Genomic DNA, 27,934 nt, shown 5'->3' on the forward strand with positions numbered 1-27,934 from the left:
GTAAAGTTACATAAGGATTTATTTGTAATAATTTGCCGCCATCATTTATGTTCGCTTTTATTTATATACTTAGTTGTAATAGTGTTACGAAAATGTTTATAATATAAACGTTTGATATTATATTATAACAATCATCTAATTAGCTTAATATTTTTATGCTGTTTTTCATTATATTTTAAGTAAGTACTTACGTAATATTTAATATTAAAATTGTCATAATATCTGTTTATACACGGTTTAAGATATTTTATGTTTTATTATAGGGTTTTAGGTTTTTGAAGCGATAATAATGTTTCTAATCAAATCAAATATACTTTATTGCATAGACAGAACTCTATTAGGACTAGAGACGTATTAACAATTCGTCAGCCAGGAACGTATTCGCATATGCATATTTGTATGATAATTATGTTCTACACTTTATGTTATATTCGTCATACAGTTTGTTGCTTGGATTTTGATTTATTTTATTTAATATCTTGTGGATCGATAAGTGTAAGTATCTGCATATGAGATAGGTTGATGAGGTATTAGAGATTAAAAGTCATGTGAAAGTTGGTTTTGTTTTTCATCTTGTGCTTGTGACGACCGGGTGAAGGAGCGCTGAAAACTCTTACGTAAAAAAAAAATAAGACTGATGTCCTAAAAGAGTGAGGTAGTGCAGAGGGCATGAACGTCGGAGGGCACTTTCTTTGATTTTCGTTAATTATATCAAGGCCAAAGTAGGCCTACAGCAATAAGCATTAAATGAGAGAAAACCTGACACCCCACTGGCGGGGTTGTTGAAGTAAGTTTTCCTCAAGTTCCTGGGGGGTTAAAATGGCCTCTTCGAAGCAATTCGTCTAAGAAAGTAATATTGCTATTTGACATTTGTTTGCATTGCGCACTTACTTTTATGTCCGCAAATGTCAAATTGGAACATTGCATTCTTAGATGAATTGCTTCGATGTGGCCATTTTAACCCCCCTGTAACAGTAAACATCATATCGTTGAAGTCATTTTCAAATAGGGTTAAAATACACTATATGCAATGGATGGATGGATGTATGTTTACGAGATAAATAATAGGAATATAATCATCATCAAGGAATTTATAAACAAATCCACATGGGATTTTTATTTTATACTTATTATAATAAAGCGTGTTAGTCTCTATTTTTCTGGAGTAAATAAATATGAGTAACAGGCAGCTATTATTAAAATTATTTATAAATATTACGTACGGAAAAAATATTTATATTGAAAATAATTATTATACGATTAGTCCATTTCGAGCTATTGCAAAATTTATATATTGACTAGAATTTAGGGGTACTTCGAAAAACATCTAAGTCTTGAAACATTCAGTTGAAGGTCATTTAACTGAAGTATTGTTTCAGTAATGTTGTTATTAGCAAAGCAACAAGCTGATAAGAAGCACGTGGTGTGGCGCACCGCCGCGCGACGTACTTTCAACAACAATTAATGCCGGAGGATGCCACATCGTGCTTAAATGTTATTGTAAAACGGTTCATTACAACTATTGGTTTCATTTAACTTTAACTACTTGCTGTTATCACCCTGACTCGTGGCAGTTACAAACAAGTATATGTTAATCGTGACAAAGAAATGGCGCATATTCTACCTAATTACATTGTAAACTGTTGTGATTTAAAATTTTGGTTAGGTATTGGTATACCTTACACTTACATAATTAAATGGTTTTAATTATGTAATTGAAAAATATGAATTAATGAATGACAGGAGTAGCAGTGTAACTCACCAGTGTCGGTTCAATGCGTCCGTTTCAAGTGAGGAGTCGGACGGGAGGTAGCTGTCGTAGTGACAACTGAGGCTACTGTGAGACATCCTACATGGCACTCGGTGAGTCTTATGCACTAGAACTAGAGTTAGCGAGCGAGCGCGTGGTGCGGTGCGCGCGGGGGCATGCCGCTCGAGTCAGCACGCTCCACACCGGTGCCGCGACGAGAGTGCATCTTATAAGAGCAGGCTGTGTCGGCGCCACCCGCCGCGCCTCACCCCGGGCACGTGACTGGCTCGCGGCTGGCCCTGCCACCACTGCCACACTCACACCCCGCCAGCGGCGCCAGCTGACGGTTATTGCTTAAAAACAAAAATGAGCTCTCTGCCATAGAAATGCGCTTTAAACCATATCCCGAAGTGGCAGCCGTGGCGGTATCGAGCTGACGACTGAATGGCTACCGGTATCGCACCACTGTTTATAATACTGACCAAAACATCTCAAACAACGCTCGTATAACAGCGTCCGCGCCGCACCGCCCCGCCCGCGCCGCTTGAGCATATTTCCCGCGCCCTCATAGGTGGACATGCTCACTTTTGACAAATATGACATAAAATATGATTAACCAAATAGGAAATTATAATTTTACAGTAACATCAGTGTTGTGAAATATGCTAAATATCAGCAAGAAATTAACTGTTTTGAATAGCTTGGTATGAAAACTAAAAAGAAAATCTGACGGTTGGCTTTGTAGGTATTTTAAGAAGAAAATTAACTTTCCAACGATATAATAGAATGTCACAGTAAAACGATGATATTAATGAGGTTTCGCAACAGTATCTAAGTAACTTCTTGTCAAGAACTTGCCCGTTGAGTAAGTAAATTTTTAAACAACCCCAATTCTCTTGCACTCGCAGACACAATGTGTGCCACGTTAAAAAAACATCCAGGAATTTTTCCATGTGGCTTCACTCACATACACATGTGTCACCATATACGTACTCGGAGTTGAGGTAACGTGTCTACATATATGATAAACTATCGCGGTTGCTAGGCCGCATGTGGAATATTAATGTGATTTGCGGGGAGGAAGGTTGCAATGATATGTTTATTTATATACCATATCAGAAACTGTTACTCTATTGTCATCGACTGGAACTGAATTTACTTTAGTTAAAAGTTAGAACAAGCGGTCTTAGTCGTAAGTACTTATAAATAGTAATTAAAAAGTTATAGATTTATAGAACTTATAATTATTTATTTTATCATTATTATTACCTATATTCCACCTTGATTGCAGAAGAATAAAAATGAGGTTAAAAAAATCATAATACATATACTAAAAATAACTTTAGCGTTTTTCTTTCAAAAGATAAATAATTGGCAGCATATTATACTAATAGGACTTTTGAAGACTTGCTTACACCCCACCCCTTCTACAAAGCAAAACATAAAATTGTGAAGTCTAAAAATTTAAAGTAAGTACTAAAGATTTTTCTAACAAACAAGTGACGTATATTAATAAAAGTATATAGCAAACTCACTAGATAGTGAGAAAAGGTTGCATTGCTTTATAAAATTAACAGGCAATAAATTGTGTGGTCTCAGATTATACTTAGCTTAGAATGTATCTCTCCTAAACTAAGAGTCAAAGGTAACGTTTTTCGTGGTTCGAAATTCAAGTAAATTCGTCGATTCTGTCTATTACCACATCATCCCAATGGACCCCAAAATAAACATATTCCGCAACGCAGCAGCGTGGTGGAGGTTCCATACCACTTTTGCTTTATTGAAGGGAGGTCCGTGTCCAGAAGTGGCACATAATATGGGCACACCCCGGACACTTCAAACATACTACCTCTTTTTACACAGACACCATACATTGACATTATCGTACAGGCGCATCTGAGTGTGTGACATCTAACGCCATACGAATTAAGTCTAAACTGTGTTCGAGGGGGTAAGGTAAACCTAGCCCAGACGCTGGTGGGGAGCGGAGAGTTGCTGTTCTATACGTAGTGTTATTATTCCTTATTCTATGATATGGGCTAAATGTTAATTTGCATAAAATGAGTAAGACACTCGTATGAACCACTACTGACAGATGCTTAGCTGAGATATTGCGTTTTATGTTTAAGCAGGCGTTATTTTCTTATACTGGGTGTTAGTGACATCGTAACGAATACTGAGGGCGTTGATTCAGACCATGATTCTGAGTTAAAATCAAGTGGAATTTTCCGTCGCAAAATTCATGTTTTTTTTTTAGTTTTTTTAAATTATTTTCAATTCTATACTTTTGCGATGGAAAATTCCACTTGATATTAACTCAGAATAATCAGATGAATCATCCCTCTCAGTATTCGTTACGATGACACTTACACCCCGTACAAGTACATACGGTAGCCATATAAGTAGGTATGGGTGTTAGTGACACCGTAACGAATACTGAGGGGGATGGTTCAGACCATGATTCTGAGTCGATATCAAGTGGAATTTCGTGTCAAAAAATTCATGAAAATTTTTCTTTTCTTTTTAATTATTTTCCAATCCATACTTTTGCGACGGAAATTTCTACTTGATATCAACTCAGAATCATGGCCTGAACCACCCCTCAAAGTTTTCGTTACGATGTCACTTACACCCTGTATGATAATTGACCTTTTTGAGCTATGTTGTGTTTATAGAGGTACTTATAAAGTATGTATATGTTATTACCTGTCCGCGTAAGCCTCTGGTAGGTTCTCTCTGTCTTTGCTGGTGTCGTCGGCCATGATAGAGACTTTGCGGGAGACGACGGAGGGGCGCGAGCGCAGGGCGGACTCAAGAGGCGGTGGGGGGAGGTCTGGAGAGTCAGGCGCTGGAGGTGGTTCGGATCTCTGTCCTTCACCCTTCTGATTCAGATCACTGAGATCGAAGGGATACTCCTTGATCGCAGTCATCCGTATACTCGTCTTACGCACCTGTAAATTGAAATTATTGTTTATGCTACTGATTTGTATGCAGTAATAATGTACGGCTAGAATATTAGTAAAATTAATCTACGTAGTTCGATAAAATTATTATAAACATAAGTTAACGTCGGGAAAATAATTAACATAGGTATATAATTAATCAGATTGTTATTTTTTTCTAATGACGTTCAAAAGCCTTTATTGTTTGTGGGTTTGCCTAGAACATAATACAACTACACCATAATTACACATACACATGTAATGCATTTGCAACATATCTAGCAAGGAGTGAGTATATACATATATACGTTATCTTTGTTTTGCTTACTTCAGCACTCACGGAAAACACCTAAATATATGTTTACAAACATTATAATATCATACAAATAATAAAACTTTGCTCCATACAAGTCTCATATTGTTTTACTTCATAAAAAAGACATCAACGGGATATTTTTTTCACTACCACATAAGCAAAAATATTGTTTTATAAAATTAAATTTAAAAAGAAGTCATGAAACCATAAAAGTAAAATTTAAATAAAACACACAAACAAATAAAAATAAAACAAATGCGTCTCACCTTAAATATTTAAAATATAAAATCGATCATAGGCTAGGCACTAGATGATGTAAGTGAAACTATTGGGACTGTAATGTTCATCCCGTTTATTCTCCAGGGTGTACTTACTTAAATTAACCAGGGGCTGTTTTATAACTAACCATTGTAAATTACAACGATAATTTTGGGTTCATTGCGTAGCTAATATAAGGCTATAAAATATTTCTAATCACACACTCCGCAATATAGATTGAATTCTCGTTGTAATTTACAATTGAAAAGAAATAGGCCTCTAAAGGTATTCAGTCAGTCTCTTAGGCACAAATAAGTACATAGAAACTACCTATAAACTACCGGTGGTGTAATGGTTAACACGCTCGTCCCGGCTTTGCAAGAGCTGCAGGTTCAAATCCCGTCCGAGTCAGTTTTTTTTCCATTTTTTTTTCTTTGTGAGTTTCCCTAGACACGGGTAAGTGCTATAAAAACAAACATCATTTACCTATAAACTGTTTCAAAATATTCATCTTGTTTACACCACAAAATATCACAATACGTCTTATGCCGTACAATACTGAAACGCTACTTGAAAAGCTTCCGCTATGTAGAACATTATATGCATATTAACAGTATTGTTTTACTAAAAATGATAATTTAAATATTCCACCGAGTTGTGGAACTTTTTGTTTGATGTGACTTATTGTAGATATAAACTACTGCAGTGCAACTACTTGGTCGGAAAGATTATCATCGATTTTAATAATATACAGGGTATTAGTGACATTGTAACGAAACTTTGAGGGATAATTAAGACCATGATGCTGAGTTGATATCAAGTGGAATTTTCCGTCGTAAAAATATGGAACTGAAAATGATAATGAAAAACACAACAATTTTCATGAATTTTCCAAGACAATTCTACTTATCAACTCAGAATCATGGTCTGAATCATCCCCCTCAGTATTCGTTACGATGTCATTAACACCCCGTATAAGTACGTATGGGTGTTATACTGAGGAGGATGATTCAGCTCATTATTCTGAGTTAGTATCGAGTGGAATTTTCCATTGAAAACGTAAAAGAATTAAAAATAATAAAATAAAGACAAAAAATGTATGGATTGAATTAACTTTATGTAGTTACAAAAGGTTACAAACACCGGCAATAAGGGATAGACCGATGAATGTTTAGTCCAGTCCGTTTCTTTTCTTACTTTCCCGCTAGTATTAGATATCACAGGATAAAAACGCAAAAAAAAGTTGCGTTGGCCGAGAATCGAACTCGGATCAACTGCTTGGAAGGCAACTATGCTGACCATTACACCACCAACGCCGTTGTGAATCACAACAAAAAAAAAATACAGAATTCGACGATAATGTAGGCACATATTAAACAGCTGTGAAATTATCAACTTTAATAATAATTGCTCAAAGACAAATAACAGATGTTCGTAAGGTACCAACTGCTTCCATAAATCTGATAAACTATTTATTTTCTTTCTTTAAATACAGTTTTATTTCAGTAGGCCGGAGTGAGGTGGTGGCTGAGTTGGGATTGGGACCCAGACCTACGGGGTATAACGTAGAATCCTTGCCCAGGGATACGCGTGAAAATCTCAACGGTTGCAGAGGCGGACATGGAAGCCATAGGTACGGCTATGCAGGACGGAAGGGACGCGTCAGAGGGACTGTAACCTGGAATCTGACAGAGGGCAGCAGTAACTGTCAGCACTATTTAGAGGCGGAGGACAGGAGTCCTGGTACGGCTTTGAAATAGTTTACTCTGGGCGCCATCCCATTTGCGTCAGACAGAGTATTGCAGGGCGGAAGACAAGAGAAAATATTGCCTTATTTTTTTTTCTAAAAAGTGGGTCTTAAATAGTGATGATGAAATACAGTTTTACATTCAGCCGTTACAGTAAACACATACTACACAAAACCAGTAGGTGAGTAAATTGAAATTATTTTAAAACAAGTAATAGCGAAAAGCTAAATCTGTGAATTTGGCCACCGCACAGCTGACATACATTATAAATCGTCGCTTTTAATGTCCACAGGGGTGAAAAGAGCTACTGATTCCCGTAGAAGATAACTTACTGCCACACATTTTGTAATACAACTAAAAAATATATTTCACGAAACCCAGTAATACCCTGTATATTTCGTCATTTAAGTTTGTTGACCTCTGAACCTGAGTCCTCAGCGCTCCCCATTTGTCCGGCCCAGTAGTTAATGCCCTCTGAGGGAAACTTACAATAAGCCATGTCACGAAAAAGTCTTTTTTGGAAAAAACAAGAAAGAGAGGAAATACAAGGTAGAGAATTAAAAAAGTAGAGGCATCTATCGCTTAGTCGTCAACAATGTAATTAATTGAAACATGCTGCTGTATATTTAATTGCTACGTTTGAATAATTAGGTACCCAGTTTGTTTAGTGAGTTAATTGTTTAAGTGTGAAGTCGATCACATGACCACTGACGCCGCGAAGTCTTAACGTGCGTCTGCGCACGCGTTTCGTTCCTTTGATGACTTGGAATGTATTGCGGGTGATTGCCCTCGACGTTTATTATGACAGATACTTATTGTGTTAGTAAAAACAGTATTTTTTTTCAAGTAAATTACATAAATAACTTTTTACTATTAATTTAATTTATAGGTAATATATGTCCTTACCGGGATTGCAACTTCCGGACCTCCGGATCGTGAGCTGCCCAACTACTGGACCACAGAAGCCGCTATTAAAATATGGTATAATCTTCTTCGTCTTCTTATCGTGTGGGTTGTGACGTAGAATACCAGCCTCATCAACCCTGGTGTCAGGGTTATGATTGAACCGCTAAAGGCCCCTAACATGGCTCATGTAACGATTACTCACTTACATCAGGAAATAGTAACCGGGACCAACGGCTTAACGTGCCTTCCGAAGCACGGATCATCTTACTTTCGGACAATCAGGTGATCAGCCTGTAATGTCCTAACCAAACTAGGGATCACAAAGTGAGTTTTGTGATATGTCCCCACCGGGATTCGAACCCGGGGCCTCCGGATCGTGAGTCCAACGCTCAACCACTGGACCACAGAGGCCGTTATGGTATAATTATATTTTCTCATAAAGTATACATCAGGTACATCGGTGTTTGGCCGTTATTGATAACTGTTTTGCGTTTGACCACGCCACGATCTCGAAAGTTGATAAGAGATGATTTGACGATACGATACTACACACATATTATACCTACTTCGTCTTAGAAACAAATCTAAAAATTGGTGACTTCTGCTTAACTGTATTATTGTAATAAGCTACTTGACAACCTAGTCAAATGTGATACTTTTTACGAAACGTTAAAACGGAAGTTTTCTTTGGAGTTTGTATGGAAATACTGTCCTGTGAAGTCATCAATAAAAGCAATCAAACGTCGCGTCCGCTGTTACTTAATTCGGAATTAAAATTGGAAAATAAGTCGAAAAGTAAAATGAGATTAATGAGATAGAGATGAGATTATGTAAAGATAGTAAGCTACATGGTAGCAGTAAGTTTTATGGACAACCATTTGAAACTTACAACTTGGTATTTTATGACTAGTGATATTAGCTTAAAACATTTTTGTAAATTGGTATGGGGCGTTTTATGTCGTAAAATAAAAATATATTTTTTTTTTACTTGGATTGATTTTTGATCATCTTAGACTGGCTGCTATTTCTAGATAAGCATTTTATAAGTTATATTTGACCCAGTCAAATATCCAATTGTAGGATTTGTAACTTTAATGTGGGCATTGTTATTTATTTTATTGAAAGCGGAGTAAAGATCATTAGCATTGTGGTCACGGGACCAACAATTCCTCAGCTGATACTCATTACAAACCACTAGTAAGTAACGACATGCCTATACATTTTACAATACTGTAAAGAAAATCTCCATTAGCGATGTATTGTGTCCCACGAGAATGCTCCTTGCCCGACTGTCCTGTAATGAGCCATTAAAAACAATTGTCTCATCATTGCCTGCCGTTATAACAACAAAGTGTCTAATTATTCGCGATATTTGTAGCACTTTTCAGAACATTAGTCAGTATATTTTGACATTATATTTGTACTCCATATCCTTATATATTAATCTCGGTGTTAAAGTTACCTTGCAAGGTTATGTAGAAGGTAGCTGTTTAATTGTTTAGAAAGCAAATTGGTTTAATTTATGCTAATTAATTTATGAAACAAAGCATGGATAATAATAATAACTATCACAGACACTTCGAGAATTACTGTTAAAAATATTTAATTTCTTATAACGTGTTTTAATTTGCAATTTCTTGGTACCTGAATGTTTTTTTATGTTTATCGCTTGTTTGATAAGCTACTGAGCCACTCGAATACAAGTGTTTGTTATTCACAATAATCTTTGACTAGTAACATCAAGTCTTATTGGCATCACAATGTGGGAAAATTTTCATGTATTTATGTATATTGTACTTACATGTAAATCCTGGAAGAAATTTCTGTTAGAAATAAGTTATGTGTGTTGTTGTTCATGTTGTCATATTGTGTTTCTGTGTAGGTCCATGATTATGTGATACTATTAAGCAAATATATTAAAGTCGTGATTATATCTTTGTATTTTTGATTTTGTTCAAAATTTTTCCATATATATTTAACTTGCTGTACCACTACCATGCGCTAAATGTTTTCTACTTTGTTTTGTAAATATCTCGTACTTTTACGTTACTTTTATTTTTTTAAAGTTAATGGATAGCCATTCGCCTATCGATTCGTGATAAGTTTCATGAATGTATTGTTTATGAGATTGTAAATGGATTGTAACTAACGTTTCTTTTTAAGCTGATGGCTTTGTTTGCTGAAAACTTATTTTTAAACAAAACTGCTTTTCTTCAAGTGACTGCTTTCGTGTTTTCATTTTATAGCAATTTATCACGAATTTTAGCTGGACAGTATGGAGAACTGTCAAAATTTAGGAACACTCAACAGTGGTCAAGTGCTGTCGCCTACATTTGAACTTCTAGTTGTTATCCTTATTAGTTTGTTTACGAACAAATGAACGTTGAACAGTAAACTAGTACTTTATAGATATCAATCATGGACAATAGGCGAGGTCGGCTGGTCCCTAGACATTGATCACTGGAAAGAATCATGGCTCATTATTATGTATGACCATTGCATACTAACTCTCCTACTTTAAATTAGAAATCGTCGAACTATAAATGCAATAGTAAGTAAGTATTATATAAACCGGATAAAGAAAAAGATTAAGAATAGATTGTAAAAATTTTTTGAGGTGGAATAAAATAAGGATAGACAGAATTGGACTGGATTCCAATATCAGGTATGTACCGGCATGGTATTGTGTATCAGGTGTTATTGGGATAGAACTCAATTTAATATTGTTTGAAAATCGACTAAGTTTATGAAAGAAATGAACTTTGTTTGTTTCAAATTTAGACTATTTTTAAAAATAACGTTTTATTAAAATGATCTTAAATAAAATAACCAAAGGGACGATTTGATAAATGTCTTCAGTGACAAGGCTAATTAATAAACCACACAGCTTTTAAACTAAAAGCTTGTCACGACTACGCGAGAGGAGTACCTACTTCCGTAGAATTATATCGAATTAAACACTTACCAAGGAACACTCTACAAGCTTTTAGTTTCTTAATAAACTAAACCATAATTAAAAACAGTAATCTATTTTACATCTCAAGTATATTTCTTTTTTTAGGTGATTAAAATACGTGACATTTAGGATACGTGAACACCCTCTTTTGTCTAGAGGTTAGGTACTAATAGATACACTATCTACCTATATCTTCTCAGTTTGTATCTACCATAGACCAACACGGACCTCTGCGGGCCGGAGGGGAGTAGCCTCAGAACAATAACTAAAGCATAGAAGGAAGGCTAAAATAAGAATTCAGAAACTATAAACCGGCTCTCTTCTAGCTTACGACACAAACTATGAGTGAGAAAAGGACAAATGATTCGCTCTTTGCTTCATTTTTTCCGAGGTTGTCACAACATGAAATGTCATTTGGACCTATTACCTATTGGACTCATTTTAACTCGGCCAAATACATAGTAACATACATAAGAAGATTTTACTTATATTTACCGAACTATTTGACACGGTCGCGTCAACTGTGTTTACGAGTGTCTTGTGTTCAGATTGTTTTAAGTGATAATTTAACAATATTTTTCCAAATAAATGGAAAGAAACTTTTATTTATATCAAATAATTGAGTGTCTCGACTGTATGACATTATGTCTTGTATGGTATGGGGCTGCAGCTCACATTCAGGAAGAAAAGAAAATAGCCAACAACTTCTGTCGTTTCATCGGTAAGTTTTTTGTAATTTTCTAGTGAAATGTGAACTGCTGAACAATTTTAGGAAAGTAATATGTTTTGCTGAATAGATTTGTAGCATAAAATATTTGAGATATCTATTATATTATACGTTTCATCGATGAATACGGAATTGATTTGAGGTTATGTTGATTGTCCATAGTGATGTACTAAAATTATCGATACTTTTAATTTTTAGATTTCCTGTAGACGATAACAAAGAGAAAGAATGGATAATTCGCATTAATAGACGAAATTGGATTCCAAATAAGTACAGCCGTATTTGCTCGAAACATTTTACTGCGGATTCATTTATGTGTGTTCCTAATTCAAAGTGGAGGCGTCTTCGAGACGATGCTATTCCTACATTGAACATTATAGATCAGACAGATGAAATGGTGTTTAAATTTAAATTTCAGCCTAGCCTGCATCATCTCACTGCTGGATAGATAGATAAGATATTTGTATCATGTTATCACAACACGTTTATACTATCTATCATTCAACTACATATTATTATGTACTTAATAAACTTAGTATATACTAAGTCTGTAGTTGTTTTATGTCTAAACAATTATGAGTTGTACACGTTTTATATAAGTAAATTATTATTATCTTTGATTTCAGATATTAAATCCAAAAGTGTCGACTGGATTTACATGAAAAGGTATATCAAATAATTTTCTTTTTTTATATTTTTAATATGATATACATATATAGAGTGTATAATTCAACCAGCTGCACAATGCACTTAAATCAGATATATTTTACTTTTATTTTTATAGATTATTTTGTACATATACTATTTTAACATTATTATTAAACTTTATTTCAGTCAGTTCAAGAAGACGAGATGAAAAATTTAAAAGAAAAGCTGAACAAGTCCCGCCTCAAGATCAAACGACTTAATGAAAAAAAAAAAACAATGTGACAGGGTGTCACAAAGACAGTTTCTAAGCAAATTGACACTGTTTAGAAATTAATAAATTTGTATTTATTGTAAATATAATGTACATAATTAATAACGTGTGAAATAAATACTTGCTAATGAAAATGAACAGATTTACGATCTAATTTATATTTCATTTTACCTCCTGTTCTTATTTACTCCTACTCCAACACTCCAGGTTGATACGAACTGCGCCCAATAAAGAATGTAATGAATGTTATAGATTTGTGTAAGCGACTTAGATAAATCTTGACTAAACCTTCCTTTACAAATACAAATATACTTTATTGCACACAACATACAATACTTACAAGTTTTACACGAAAGATACAGTACACCACCTACCTACCTTTTACTTTCCCTTTCTGTTCTCTTATGAATACTTGTATGCCGTATTTTTTAAAGTATAATGCTATATCTAGTAGGTACGAGTATGGTAATCCTAGTATTGAAACAGCTTGTAGCCCTAGTAAAGACCGCCATTTTATGTTTACAGAGTGGCACGTTTTTTCTGTAGGTATTTCCAGTCCATACTCTTTTCTATGTCTATGGCGTGACCCCATCGGGCCTCTTACCGTCTGTGCGGCTTAGACCCGGCGGCGGTGGTTCCAATTTGCACGGCACGTCGATCGACACCAGTGCACGGCGGATGACATCATAAATAAATTCGAATATTACAAAATACTTACCGATGAAACGATAACAGTTGGCTATTTTCTTTCCTTCCTGAATGTGAGCTGCAGCTCCAAACTAATATAAACCAGACAATATAATCCAAAAATGGTTAGATACTTACCTATCAGAGACAGAGTCTCCTTTCATCAAGAAGAAGATAATTGCATCCTACAAAAAGAAATCTTGTAAAAAAAAAAATTATCGACATTAATTGTAAGTAAATTTAATTTTATCGACATATTACTAAAGTGAAACCCAACACTAGGCAATGAAAAACTTGTGACAACCTACGAAATTACGAAACAATTTTTGTATATGCGTCTTTGTCTAACATTACGCCGGTTCCGTAAGATAAAGTAGAGCAGAATTATAGAGTTCTGTTGCTATTTTAGCCTTCCTTCTATGCTTTAGTTATTGTTCTGAGGGAGTAGCCATGCCATTAGTTGTCAATATAACATTTTCTGCCACTTTTCGCGGAGCGGGAACGGTGAGACGTCACATTATAGTTGTACCAGTTGTCGATAAAAGAACTATCGATAAATTTGAAAATTCGTTCAGGGAAATCAGGTATAAAATATGATATAAACTCATAAAGATAGTTTTATAAAATTGGCAAAAATGGAGTGAAGGAAATATTATTGATGGAATGTCAGGTTAAACTGAGGAAGTAATTGTAATTGGCATACAGGGTGTTAGTGACATCGTAACGAATACTGAGGAGGATGATTCAGACCATGAATCTGAGTTCATATCAAGTGGAATTTTCCGTCGCAAAATTCATGATTTTTTTTAGTTTTTTTAAATTATTTTCAATTCTATACTTTTGCGATGAAAAATTCACTTGATATTAACTCAGAATAATCAGCTGAATCATCCCCCTCAGTATTCGTTACGATGTCACTTACACCCCGCACAAGTACATACTGTAGCCATACAAGTAGGGGTGTTAGTAACACCGTAACGAATACTGAGGGGGATGATTCAGACCATGATTCTGAGTTGATATCAAGTGGAATTTTCAGTCGGAAAATTCATGAAAATTTTTGTTTTTTTTTTAAGTTATTTTCTGTTCCATACTTTTGCGACGGAAAATTCCACTTGATATCATCTCAGAATCATGGTCTCAATCATCCCTCAAAGTTTTCGTTACGATGTCATATATAATCCAAGTAAAAATTCGTACCACAAACGACTTGGATTGAACGAAATCAAATTCAGTCTAGCGCGCAAGCCAAATGCAACTAGTTTTTAAGCCACGTTTCCACTTGGCAACATTTGGCACGCGACATACCGCTCAACATATAAAAAAATAGCGCGGAACTTTTGTTTAACAACGTTGTCTGTCTAAGCATGTACTACTTGTACTACAAACAACAAGCCGCGCGACATGTTGCGCTTCAGCTGGCAACGTCGCGCGCTGTTGTGCAACGTTGCCGTACTTGTTGAGCGTTACGTGTTGCGCGTTAATTGTTGCCTAGTGGATACGAGGCTTTATAGAACTACCTGTCCTGGGGACATATAGGTTCGCAGAGGGGAATGCTTGCGTATGTACTCCCATGTTGCTTTTTGGTATCGACTCCTCTCTTTCACGGCATCCTTTTCGGCGGTTTTTATCCTACCCAAATGCGCTAAATTGATGATAAAATACTACATACCCATACCTATACATACTTATAAACAATCAATTTAGCAGTCTAGTCGTAATCTTTTTCAGACGTGGGTTATGACGACAATAGCAGTGAAAGATATTTGCAAGATGTTAGCAATCCGTTAACTGCAGTTACAAACTAACTCGGGAGTCACGATCGACGTGTTATTGACAATCATTGCTCGTAAAAAACGAGTCAAGTGCGTATCGTAAGTCGACTAAGAGGGTTCCGTGAATATTTGTCAACGACACTGAATATTGAACTTGAGTATTTTATTCTAGCTATGTTGTTGATTGCAGGAGGGATTTTACACAAAATTAGAATAGCTTTTAAATATTTGTAAGTATGTTATTTTATTTATTTATTTTTTCACGTGACTTATTCAAAAGGCATTAACTACTTGGCTGGACAAATGGGGAGCGCTGAGGGCTCTTATCCGGTACAAAATTTAAGACAACAGGCCTGAGGGTGCCCAGTTGGGCGCGAATCTCGGCTCAGGGCGTCGTCTGGGAGGATAATATTTAAAAGATTTAATCGACCTTAGTGGGTCGATAGCGATAAGCGCTGAATGAGGAAAATCGTCGATCACGCTGGCAGGGTCGGTATCGGGGTTCTGAAGTGTTTGATTTCGCGAGCTGATTGGTCGTGGAGAAAAATCGAAAAAACCTAGGTAAGTATGTTAAATGTTGCATAAATATTTGTAAAAAAGTAAAACTTGATCAGACTGGAATTTTTATAAAGTTAAGCGTTTGGATTTTTTTGCTAAAGACTTCTAAAAAGTGCTGTTAACGCACAGTGCAAACATAGACATTAGACATCGTGCAATTTAAAGTCATATTTTACTATCTATTATTTGATAGATATCAGTGTCTTTTATTTTCACTTAGGTTTTTAAAATATAGCTTTTTAAGCTAAGAGCTTTCAAACGATTCAAATGAAGAGATCATTCAAACAAATACATATTTTGGAGCTATATTAGTTAAGTTTGCACCGTTTTAACTCATTAAATCTAAATACGCTCTACGTATCACCAAAATGTTGTTGTTGGTGACATAAACTAATATATTGCAGATATCTAACCTCGTAATATAAGAACTTTGTTTATGTATATTTATTTTCTACAACACAACTGCTGTATTGCAATTCTCTGCATCATGAAATCTTTTAATGACATTCAGGTTATTGTTGTTAGTAACCTAGATCTATGTAAGTAATATATTTACTCATAATATCAAAGTGCCATGTTCTTTTGGTACAATTATTTAAATAGTGATGTTGTAAATGCGGGAGATATGTAAATTGTACATAACTACATTGTTTGAGGTTTACGCGTTTATTATCATAATTAAAACACATATTACCGGGTTCTCACCGCATTAATCAGGGATATGAGACTCCCAATGAGAATAGGAGTATCATATCCCTGATTAACGCGCTATGAACCCGGTATTACGTGTTTTACATTACTAAATGGAAAAATTACACTTATAAGACTTCGGTTCTTCACAATATATAATTGCCTAGCTAGAAATAGCATCTTCATTGATACTAATAGAGAGGAATCGGTTCGATTAATTTGGAGTCACGATCAATTGATGCATCTATAAATATATATTTCACTAAAGTTGTGGCAATAAGTTTAAATGGTTTTCATAATATGAACGACTAGCATACTATGTAGATATATATTACTGACAAGTTTTAAGTGTAAAATATTCTTCAAAAAATATCGTATATTTATACATATATAAGTCTTGGTTATAGGTACTTAACACGTAATAGCCATAAACATTGCAGATAGTTACGTATGTAAACATTCGTAAATTAAATGTGTACCTATTGTATAAATAAACAAAACACTAACCATTGCTGCGTCCACGTTGTTGCTGTGATTGGCACAAACACTGACTAATTGTGATACTGGACTATGTCGACACTACGATCAATGAAGAATATTTATTAGAAGAGAACGACACAAGTGTCCTGTTAGGCCTCCTTGACTGTATGTGGCACGAACACTTCTTGGCTTTCCTTGCCTATTTTCCCCCAACCATGATCACTGCAAATTGGACTATAACACAAACAATAAATAACCAACTTTACAATAATAATAATTTGTTAGACTTATTCACGCCTATATTGTAATGCTGCAATACAAGTATCTCGCGTTTATCTGTTTTTTAACAAGGCCATTTTTATCACTAGGATTTTGCATGTTGCATTATTCATTATTTGCGTTTCAAAGTTCTTTAAAGTTTCATACAATGTGTTGTGAAATTCTATTTCTTTTTTGCTTTAATTATACCTTTTATCGTTATCTGTAATTGAAACACTGTCAACCAGTAATTGTAATTACTGACATACAATACATTATAAAGATCTACAATAACTTGTTTAAGTGCTATTAAGCGATGCGAAGAGAAACATGAACTAACGCGAGCATAGAAAGACCCTCACGACTTTCTAGGCTGCGCTCCTCAAAAACATAGAGGGCGCTGTAAAGATTTTCCTTCATTTAACCTTCTAATTTCATTAATAACAGACATATGCATCTTTTATAAAAAAATGACGATTCTTTTTACTACACCCAGATAAGGTTACATCTTCCACCCATTATTATTTTGATCACATAATTCTTTACGTATCTGATCCAAATATCAAGCAACAATTGTTTTTATGTATGCTTCTGTCTGTACATTGTATTTTCAATAATTTTCTAACCGAGTAATGAAAAAATAAAAGTAATTATCACGTTAAATGTCGACAGCCCTATTTTTTTATTTTTGGGGAACATAGCATCGAAATTCCCTCTAACTACCTAACGCTTCCTCAATATTCGCCCAGATCTTATGTACTTTACGTTTTAATGTTAAAGTAGTTCAGTGTTCATCAATAACATGAGTATATATAAATATAGGTATAAGTATTGTATATAGCTGTCGGCTATACGTTTCTACGTAACACTATTTTCCTCTCTACTTAATATTCTCACTTGAGGATGACACTTCTTACGTGACCTGGTTTCAAGGAGAGATCATAAAATAAAATTTTAACTATTATGACAACATACGTATATAAATATTGAAATGCGTGTTATACTTGTCTATATGAGACAAATAGCATCATTCATGGTGTGAGAAATAATAAAAACTTGGAATAATTGAAGGATTTTTTTTTGTATGTAGTTAACTATTTAGACTCATATATGTGGAAATTTTTTGTTGGCATGTAGCTACTTAAATTGTATACATTTTGTGTTATTTTGCTGTAAATTTCCCTAAAAATAAATAAATAAATAATAGCATAGAACCTTTGTCCCGCTTCCGAGTTCTGTTGACTTAACAGGAAATGATTGACAGCACCAAAGAAACCTCTAGCATCTGACCTTCCAACTCAAAGGGAAAACCAGGCCAATAATAGGTTAAGTCATACGTTTTTATCGGGTATAAATGTGTGCCGTATGGGGTTAGAAAAAAGCTTTCCTTATTTCAATAGCAAACATCTTTGTACCGATAAGGATTAGACGTAAGTAAGTGCTGTAACATTTAAGAAACTTAAAAAAAAAGTTTTTAATACAGTAGTACAGTTCATTGTCATATTTTTTCATAGTCAGCTTTTTAAAGTTAGCTTTTTTACATTCGAGCTGTTTTTTTAAAACAAAATGAAACTTGAACAGAGAACAATTTACTGTGTTGAAAACGTTTACTATTCTAAAATACGTAAATCACAAACATCCGATCTATAGTAAATGTCGACACACATACAATGCATTCAAAAAACAACTGAATGGCTTTGAAAAGGGTCAAAGTAAAATAAAAAATGACACTCAAAGGACTATTTTAATCTAATCAAATTAATTTGAAATAATTTGGAGAGCGATCTTCCACTTAAGTTTGACCCATGAAGTATAAAATGAAATATAAAATAGTAGTAAAAGGATCATTACTCGAAATAAAGAGCCATAAATTTTGTCCAGTCTAAGTATACTTTAATCACTGTCTTAATCTTAATACTTCAATAAAATACCAATAAAATTAATAGCTTATAAATCCTCTATTGTTGTCATAATTTAGATAAGTATTGTTTTAATCAATTTCTACAAACGAAAATGAATATGTTATCACTCTCTTATAATTTATTTCTAGATGAGTTTTAATACCAATAGTAAAATGTATTGTGACGTATTATGACAATGTGACGAACTGTGACGTACTCGTATGATATCAGCCCATCGTTTATCATAAATGTAAAATTATTATCGGCATAAAACACTTTTTATTTGTGGAATGGTTAATAAATGCATAAATTCATTATGATAGTATTTCTTAGGCGGCTTAATAGAGAATCGATCGTAATGCGACAAAAAATCAAGGGTCAAGGAAGCTTAATTTACACAGAGATTCCTTTAATGAATGTATAAGGACGGATTTTTCAATCTTTCTACGGGAATTTTCGGATTAGTGAATAAACATTATCGAAGTGAGTGGAATTGCGGGCGGTCGCTATTTTTTTTTCTATTCCATGTTTTTGAGCTAACACATGCGTTATATCTGCAAAAAAAACACTATTAAATACTAGTTTTGAATCTTGAACTAGGTACTTAAGTAAGTACTTCTCATTTAAATGATTCTGTGTCACGCATAATGATTTGTTTTGTAGGGTGACTGAATAACAACAGCAGCCCAATGCTGAGGTTCCTACTATCCGGCCACAAGTTATATGTAAGTAGGTACCTCCTTAACTTTGTAATTGAGATTTATTAACTACTAGCTTTTGCCCGCGACTTCGTCCGCGTGGCGTGTTATATAAGAGAGATCTTTGTGTGTGTGGGAGTGCATATCAAATTTCAAGCATCTAACTTATGCAGTTTAGATTTTTTCATACAATTTTTTTCCCAATAACTCCCATTTTTCAAAATACAGCCAAAAATAAACTTTATATTTACTAAGGTATGCTTGCATGCTAGATTGAATCAATTGATTGAATTGATTTTTTTTTAATTGATTGTTCATTGAGTTTTAATTTTAATACACACTTCCTCTCTTCCCTTCAACGTTGCTGTGCCCTACAGGGTCCATGTTTTAGTTCCTATGCCTATGTAACACCCCATTGTACTACATGGAATGCAATAAATAATTTAATTGAATTGAATTGAAAACATCTATCTTACGCGGTTTCGATTTTTTCATACAAATGTTTTTTTTCCCGCTAACTCCCGTTTCCGTGGGAATTTTGCAATATCCTGTTGCAACTAAGGTTTAAGTTAACTAAGGTACCTGCATGCCAAATTTCAAGCGTCTAACTTAAGCGGTTTAGATTTTTCATACAAAAGGATTTTCCCGCTAATTTCCGTTCCCGTGGGAATTCCGGGAATTCCTTTCTTAGTGCACCTCTACGGTACCTAAGCTATGTCCCTTCCAAATTTCAAATGCCTACATTTAGCCGTTCAGGCTATGCGTTGATATGTCAGTCACTGAGTCAGTCAGTTTCTCCTTTTATTTAGATTTGATTTTTTCATACAAATGTTTTTTCCCGCTAACTACCGTTCCCGTGGGAATTTTGTAATATCCTGTTGCAACTAAGCTTTAAGTTTATTAAAGTACCTGCATGCCAAATTTCAAACGTCTAACTTGAGTGGTTTAGATTTTTCATACAAAAGGATTTTCCCGCTAATTCCCGTTCCCGTGGGAATTTCGGGAATTCCTTTCTTAGTACACCTCTACAGTGTCTAAGGTACCTGCGTGCCAAATTTTAAACATCTTACTTGAATGGTTTAGATTTTTCATACAAAAGGATTTTCCCGTTAATTCCCGTTCCCGTGGGAATTTCGGGAATTCCTTTCTTAGTGCACCTCCACGGTACCTAAGGTACTTGCATGACAAATTTCAAACGTCTAACTTGAATGGTTTAGATTTTTCATACAAAAGGATTTTCCCGCTAATTCCCGTTCTCGTGAGAATTTCGGGAATTCCTTTCTTAGTGCACCTCCACGGTACCTAAGGTATCTGCATGCTAAATTTCAAATGTCTAACTTGAGTGGTTTAGATTTTTCATACAAAAGGTATTTCCCGCTAATTCCCGTTCCCGTGAGAATTTTGGGAATTCCTTTCTTAGTGCACCTCTACGGTACCTATGGTACCTGCATGCCAAATTTCAAACGTCTAACTTGAGTGGTTTAGATTTTTCATTCAAAAGGATTTTCCCGCTAATTCCCGTTCCCGTGGGAATTTCGGGAATTCCTTTCTTAGTACACCTCTACGGTATCTAAGGTACCTGCATGACAAATTTCAAACATCTAACTTGAATGGTTTAGATTTTTCATACAAAAATATTTTTCCGCTAATTCCCGTTCCCGTGGGAATTTCGGGAATTCCTTTCTTAGTGCACCTCTACGTTATCTAAGGTACCTGCATGCCAAATTTCAAAAGTCTAACTTGAGTGGTTTAGATTTTTCATACAAAAGGTATTTCCCGCTAATTCCCGTTCCCGTGAGAATTTTGGGAATTCCTTTCTTAGTGCACCTCTACGGTACCTATGGTACCTGCATGCCAAATTTCAAACGTCTAACTTGAGTGGTTTAGATTTTTCATTCAAAAGGATTTTCCCGCTAATTCCCGTTCCCGTGGGAATTTCGGGAATTCCTTTCTTAGTACACCTCTACGGTATCTAAGGTACCTGCATGACAAATTTCAAACATCTAACTTGAATGGTTTAGATTTTTCATACAAAAATATTTTTCCGCTAATTCCCGTTCCCGTGGGAATTTCGGGAATTCCTTTCTTAGTGCACCTCTACGTTATCTAAGGTACCTGCATGCCAAATTTCAAAAGTCTAACTTGAGTGGTTTAGATTTTTCATACAAAAGGATTTTCCCGCTAATTCCCGTTCCCGTAGGAATTTCGGGAATTCCTTTCTTAGTGCACCTCTACGGTATCTAAGGTACCTGCATGCCAAATTTCAAACGTCTAACTTGAGTGGTTTAGATTTTTCATACAAAAGGATTTCCCTTCACTACTCTGCTCCTATTGATTGTAGCGTGATGAAAAGTATACTATGACCTGTCCAGGAGTGTGAAGAATAATTGTACCAAATTTCATTAAAATCCGTCCAGTAGTTTTTGTTTCTATAAGGAACATACAGACAGACAGACAGACAGACAGACAGACAGACAGACAAAAATTTTACTGATTGCATTTTTGGCATCAGTATCGATCACTTATCACCCCCTGATAGTTATTTTGAAAAAATATTTAATGTACAGAATTGACCTCTCTACAGATTTATTATAAGTATAGATATATTCATATATTATATATTCACATAATATATAATTATATATTTTTATAAAGTATAATATATTTTTTGTGGTTGAACTGACTTTTTTTTACTTAATTTCATAACCGAAATTTTCTTGTTTATTTTTAAACCTTGACTGTGACGGCGCCTTCATGGTCATGTCCTACTAGTCCTAGTAGATAGGCCCTTATAGTATTCTTGATTAATGGATTTTATTTGATCACAATGGCCCTTATAGTACTCCGTCTAATAGTAGACTCCGTCTGTCTCGTCAAAGTGTCGCCTCTTCGACTTCAATGTGTTTACGCAGAGGGATTTCAGTTTTCAGTAAGTATGTTAAATGAGGAGTATTTTATTTTAAGTTTATGCTACAGATATGGGAATTAACTGTAAAGGCAGAATTTATGATGAATTAACAAGGCATGTCATTAGGGTTTTTAAATGAGAATTATTTTGGTAAGTACATCTTTTGAGTTGCGAAAGTATTTTGCTGGTATGTTTTCAAACTGCATTTTCTTTTATTATCTCTGTCATTGATACAGAATATTGACACATAATAAGTGTTAATGTTAGTTAAATATGGAATAGAAAGTTACAATTATTTGATTTGCACAATGATCATAATTTAATCATAAGACCATTTAGTCATAATTCTGGGTTTAAAAATTGGAAGTCCTTGTTTTATTTCTCAAAACGTTTATACGGATGAGAATGAGGATATAAAAGTATTTATAATTAATGATACATAGTTACAAACATAACATAACACGATGCTTGTATCCCTGAAAGGGTAGATGGGTGAATATCAAAATGTGCCAAGTTTGGTGGCGAACTGTTATATAATTTTTTCGTGAAAAATTGGGGAAATTGGGAAAATTGGGAATTGAAAAATTCCTTTTTCATGTCGGAACCGAGGATCCTTTTGGATCTTTTTCATGTCGGAACCCAATTTTTCACGAAAAAATAATATGAAATTTCACAACCAAACTTGAAATTTTGAGATTCACCAGATTGAGGCGTACAACTAATAATTACACACCCACTCCTCGCCAGATATGTTTTATGCGTTTGAATGATAGTCAAGTAAAGATAATCGACTTTTGAGAACCTTAAAAATCTTCGTCTTTAACTGATAAGGTATTAGGAAATATTATTGAAAAAGGCGAGCACTAAAAGTGACGGAACTAATCAATTACTAATTGAGAGGGTTGACTATCGCTATATTCGAAAAGGCATGAAAATGATAACCCTCTAAGAACAAGTTCTACTGGTTTTTATTTTTCATTTCAACTGCTTAAAAGTCAGGGTAATAATTATACCAGGACTAATTGTATCAATTGGTTTGTAAACATAAATCAATCATTTATGTACATATTTAGGTAGATATACACAGTTTAATATGATTTAATTAGCCACTTGTAACACAATACAAGAAAAAATATAAGTAATTAATACGCGTACGTACCTGAAACTACGTATTTAGATCACCACTTCACCAAACACAATATGGTAAATATCGTTAATTTTCGAATTATATTCTTTTATAATAGTGATGATCGTAAATTACATGATCGATACGCGGAGCAATAAAAGAGCAATGAAGGTTTAACTCCGATTGGCGTTTGTCGCGATATCGCGTCGCGTCGACAGGTATGTGATCACGAGGCTCGAGTGGAGGCCTTCCAGATAAGGGATAAGGGCGAGATGGCAGTGGGCAGCGCTGAGTGACGCGTGACGGGGGACGGAGGCGCTCGACTGCCGCCGCCCGGCCACCGCGGCTGCGACTCTACGTGACTACACCGACTAAGGGCACTCTTAACACTCCACGTTCGCACTAATAAACCTTGATTTTTTTAGGTAAATTCGAGGCCTTTTTTATTCAGACATCCTATTATAACTTTCATTCAACTCATTGACAAGTTCATACTCTTAAGTAAGTACTAAGCAAGAGAACGCGCGAGCCTCCTGTAAGTATGGCCACGAGACTGGTGGTGGTGGTTCACCAGCTCCAGTACAACTGCAACTGTCGGCGGGCTTCCGCTGGTTTTTATTCTCGTCACGTGTACATAATAACGTTAATGTAGTGTGTATACTATGTTATGTCGAATAGGTAAAGCAGTTTACAGGGGAAAACTGTTACATGTCCAAGGAGGACGTGCTCTTAAACATTATAGATTCAATTTTACGACAAAATCATCTCTATAAAGACTTTATTGCAATTTGTGAAAGCCAGTGAGGTGCTCACTTATATGCATATACGAGTACAAATTATTTTTTAATAAGTAATAATATATATTTCACACAAAGTAGTCAGTATTTGTTTATTAATATTGAAATATAACGCACAATATGGAATAAGATGAACATCTTATGATGTTGAATTGTCCCTATGTTGCGCGGGTATGAGTGGCATGTATAATGAAGTGAATCTGCCCTCGTCGTTTTGGGATATGAAATTCCGTTTCGCAGAATATGATAGAGGTATTTATTCATTTAGATTTCAAAAGTTATGAAATAGTTTGTTGCACAAAAATGTAACAGATTAACGAAGTGAACATAAAACTTTTTATTTTCGTGTATTTTTTATGATCTGCAAATATTTGACAAACTTTGTAGGTACTTACAACTTTGAACTTAAAGTGTAGCAAGTTAAAATCAGACTTAGTAGACAAACATTTGGATATTGATGATAGTAAAATATGACATTGATTGAGATTGACAGATTGAAGTGGTGTTAAGCGTTATCTCGATAGTATGACGACGTTCTTAGGCTCTGAATATTCCATACTCGTGATGATAGTACTTACATTATTTGATATTTGTGACGAAAGAAATCGCTTAAGATTCCTCGATAGTCCCTAGAGATAGAGGGTTCATATATAGAGCATCCTCTGCGTGAAACAGCGACAACACGTCCTGTGATGGATGTACAGAGGTACAGAGATCAAGAAGCTCAGAGAGCTGAAATACAGAACCAAACCGATTGCATTTTCGTAGATAAATGAAATAATAATATATAGATTGCATATTATTATTAGAAACTTAACTTTATTATATGAATCACTAATATTAATTATTTATTTTGGCAAGTGTCTAAAGCTCCGAGTAACGAGTTTACAAAACAGGCCGCATTTAAAATGCCAAACATCAACGTGACTAAATAAAGGTACGTATCTACTTAATACAATTCATTATTGTTAATGGTTAAAAACGATTCATTACATTATGAAATTACAGGTTGTTGCTATGCAGCTAATTGATTTTCCATATAAAGTTTTTATTACCTATTAACCTGCAACGCGTGGTATTTCTAGAAAAATGTGTCAGTCAATTATTTATATGTATGTTAGTCAATACAACTGTTTTATTGTTTGTTTTAGACTTTAAGATTGGATTTTATCATTTCTCTTGTACTTTGTATTGTTTCCAGACTGATAAGCCCCTCTCGATAATCTCCTACTGTCATGATTTTGTTAAGCGTGATAACCAGGATCACATGGTTTTTAGAGCGTCACATGGTGTTATCATATATTAAGTGGGAATGAGATGTATCTGTAGCAGCCAATCCGACCAAGTAGGTAGTTAATAAAGCCATCCCAGGCAAATCTATAGTAAAGTCAAAAAAGAAATAGCAATCAATTATGGCATTTTATGCAACGCTTTTTTTTGACGTGACTTATTGTAAATTTGCCGCAGATGGCATTAACTACTTGGCCGGACAAATGGAGAGCGCTGAAGGCTCTCACCCGGTACAACGTTTAAGAAAACAGGCTTGAGGGTGCCCTGTTGGGCGCGAACCTCGGCTTAGGGCGTCGTCTGAGAGGAAAAATATTTGAAAGAATTAATCGACCCTAGTGGTTCGATAGCGATAAGCGCTGATTGAGGAAATCGTCGACCACGCCGGCGGGGTCGGTATCGGGGTCCTGAAGTGTTTGGTGTCGCGAGCTGATTGACTGCGTCTATGGCTAGAGTAATTGGGTTTTATGCAACGCAAATCGGTAATCTAATAAGGAAAAAATGCAAGAATTATAATTATAAGTAGGTACCTCTATAAAAATATGAGTAGGTAAGTGTTATGTGATTGCTTCAGTTACACCACACCAGCACACCACACTACACCACACCACACCACACTACACTACTATAGTACTAGACCACATCGTCACTTACCATCAGGTGAGATTGTGGTAAAACGCGAGCCTATTTCATTAAAAAAAAAAAACGCGACAATAAATGCGTCGCGGACGGAGCACTTTCAATATCATCAATTGGATAAAATTCTTGCAATTTAAAAACTCCATGTGCGCATGAACATGTACTTAATACTGTTTATCGTAAAAATGTGCGATTATGTTGAACTTTACGACCAGTAGGCTGTTTAAGTCTCAGCGATATCCACTCTACAAAGTTTTGAATAACTAATTTGGGTCGGATTAGAAAACTGATTGCGAGGATTTGTTTATAAATACAATCTAAAAGTGAAGGCACATTTAGGTTATTATTATTTGATTGAGTGCAAGCCACAATAAATAAGATTACATAAAATTAGAGAATATGTGCTTGTTTACCGATGTAGCGGACCGTGAGGTGCGGCCGGTTCCGCCGGTGACTTCCAGGTGCAGCTTGACGGCCTCGATGCCCGACCGCTTGGCTCGCTCGCGGGCCGCGTGCTCCCGCGCCGCTATCTCCTGCGGGCTCGCCTGCTTCCCGCGACCACTCTTCTTCACCTCCGGCTTCACACCACGCACCTCTTGCTTCACACGACGATCTTTCGTCTTCATCGTTCTTGATCTATATCGATCATTACACGTATAGTCACTCACATATCTCAATAAAATCAACGGTTCTACAAAAAACAGATCGGAAGTCACAGTTTGACAACTAGATAAGATATTTTTTCGAAGGTGAAGGAGTGACGACAAAAAACGAGTGTCAGCTGCCTAGATACGTGACGATGGAGGTTCTTTATGTTAACACCTCGACGCGGTCACGTAAGAGCCTTGAACTGGAGGGAGCTGGAGGCGAGGCGGCGCCGACGTCGCTCGAGGGTTTACACTAGCACTTATCACGGGATGACCACGCATGAGCAGTCTGTGCCGTTGGTGAGCGGTGCGTAGCGGCGGCAGACGGCGGCGAGCGGCGGACGCGCGGCGCGAGTACATATACACTAGCGACCGGCGCGTGCCGCCGCCTCGCTCTTATTGCTTGTAATTAAAAGATCTTGCGACAATCCAATGTGCTCCCTAACTCAAAACATCATTAACACAAATGTTTCTATCAATTTACGACATGTCCCTATAAGGTTTTGTTCGCAAGTTGGTCTGAGTCATTTTAAATTTTAATATCGTTTGTCGCTTATTCTCAATTAATTTATCAGTTGTGGTAAACATACGCGTAATTTGAATTGCATTTTGCATAACGTAAGTAGGTGACATGCATAACATTATGATTATTTTGTAACAGCCATACGAAGGACGCCTGTTCGTTTAACAACTCATCTCATTTATACATAATGAAGTAAAACAAGTAGGTACCTAACTGAACGGATCTTCGCTCAGTAAGTAGTTCTTATCTTTCATAGACCATTATTTAAAAATGAATCACTGTCTGCGTCATCCAGTAGAATTCTTAATATATTTAATTATACACTCATCTTTATTTCTAAAAGGTACAGTTTATTAACAACAATATTAGATATTACTCTGTTACGCCATCAGTCGATGAATACAAGTACTTGTAGGTTGAAAGCCGACCTGAAACCTG

The 27,934-nt window shown here is 35.4% G+C and overlaps 1 protein-coding gene, 1 long non-coding RNA gene and 1 other non-coding gene across 5 annotated transcripts in view; 1 reads left to right on the top strand and 2 right to left on the bottom strand.

Annotated features, from left to right (window-relative positions):
- Positions 1-26,967, bottom strand: part of LOC126382069 (sodium/hydrogen exchanger 9B2-like) — a 43,604-nt gene extending 16,637 nt beyond the window's left edge. The window contains exons 1-2 of one of the 3 annotated variants that reach the window (XM_050031774.1): positions 26,740-26,967; positions 4,457-4,701 (exon numbers count right to left, since the gene is read on the bottom strand). In XM_050031774.1, coding sequence (XP_049887731.1) covers positions 4,457-4,701; positions 26,740-26,952 — 458 coding nt within the window. In that variant the 5' untranslated portion in view covers positions 26,953-26,967. Of the gene's footprint in view, positions 1-1,762; positions 2,202-4,456; positions 4,702-23,636; positions 24,162-26,739 lie in introns of those variants that run through there. The other 2 variants (XM_050031786.1, XM_050031794.1) reach the window with 2 other exon arrangements.
- Positions 6,511-6,582, bottom strand: Trnag-ucc (transfer RNA glycine (anticodon UCC)). The gene has a single exon. It is a non-coding gene; the product is annotated as a tRNA-Gly (tRNA).
- Positions 11,524-13,406, top strand: LOC126366039 (uncharacterized). The gene is made up of 2 exons (XR_007566297.1): positions 11,524-12,269; positions 12,438-13,406. It is a non-coding gene; the product is annotated as an uncharacterized LOC126366039 (long non-coding RNA).
- Positions 26,968-27,934: the final 967 nt, after the last annotated feature.

Source organism: Pectinophora gossypiella, chromosome 1 (genome assembly GCF_024362695.1).
Source record: "Pectinophora gossypiella chromosome 1, ilPecGoss1.1, whole genome shotgun sequence".
In the NCBI taxonomy this organism is placed as follows: Eukaryota; Metazoa; Arthropoda; class Insecta; order Lepidoptera; family Gelechiidae; genus Pectinophora; species Pectinophora gossypiella.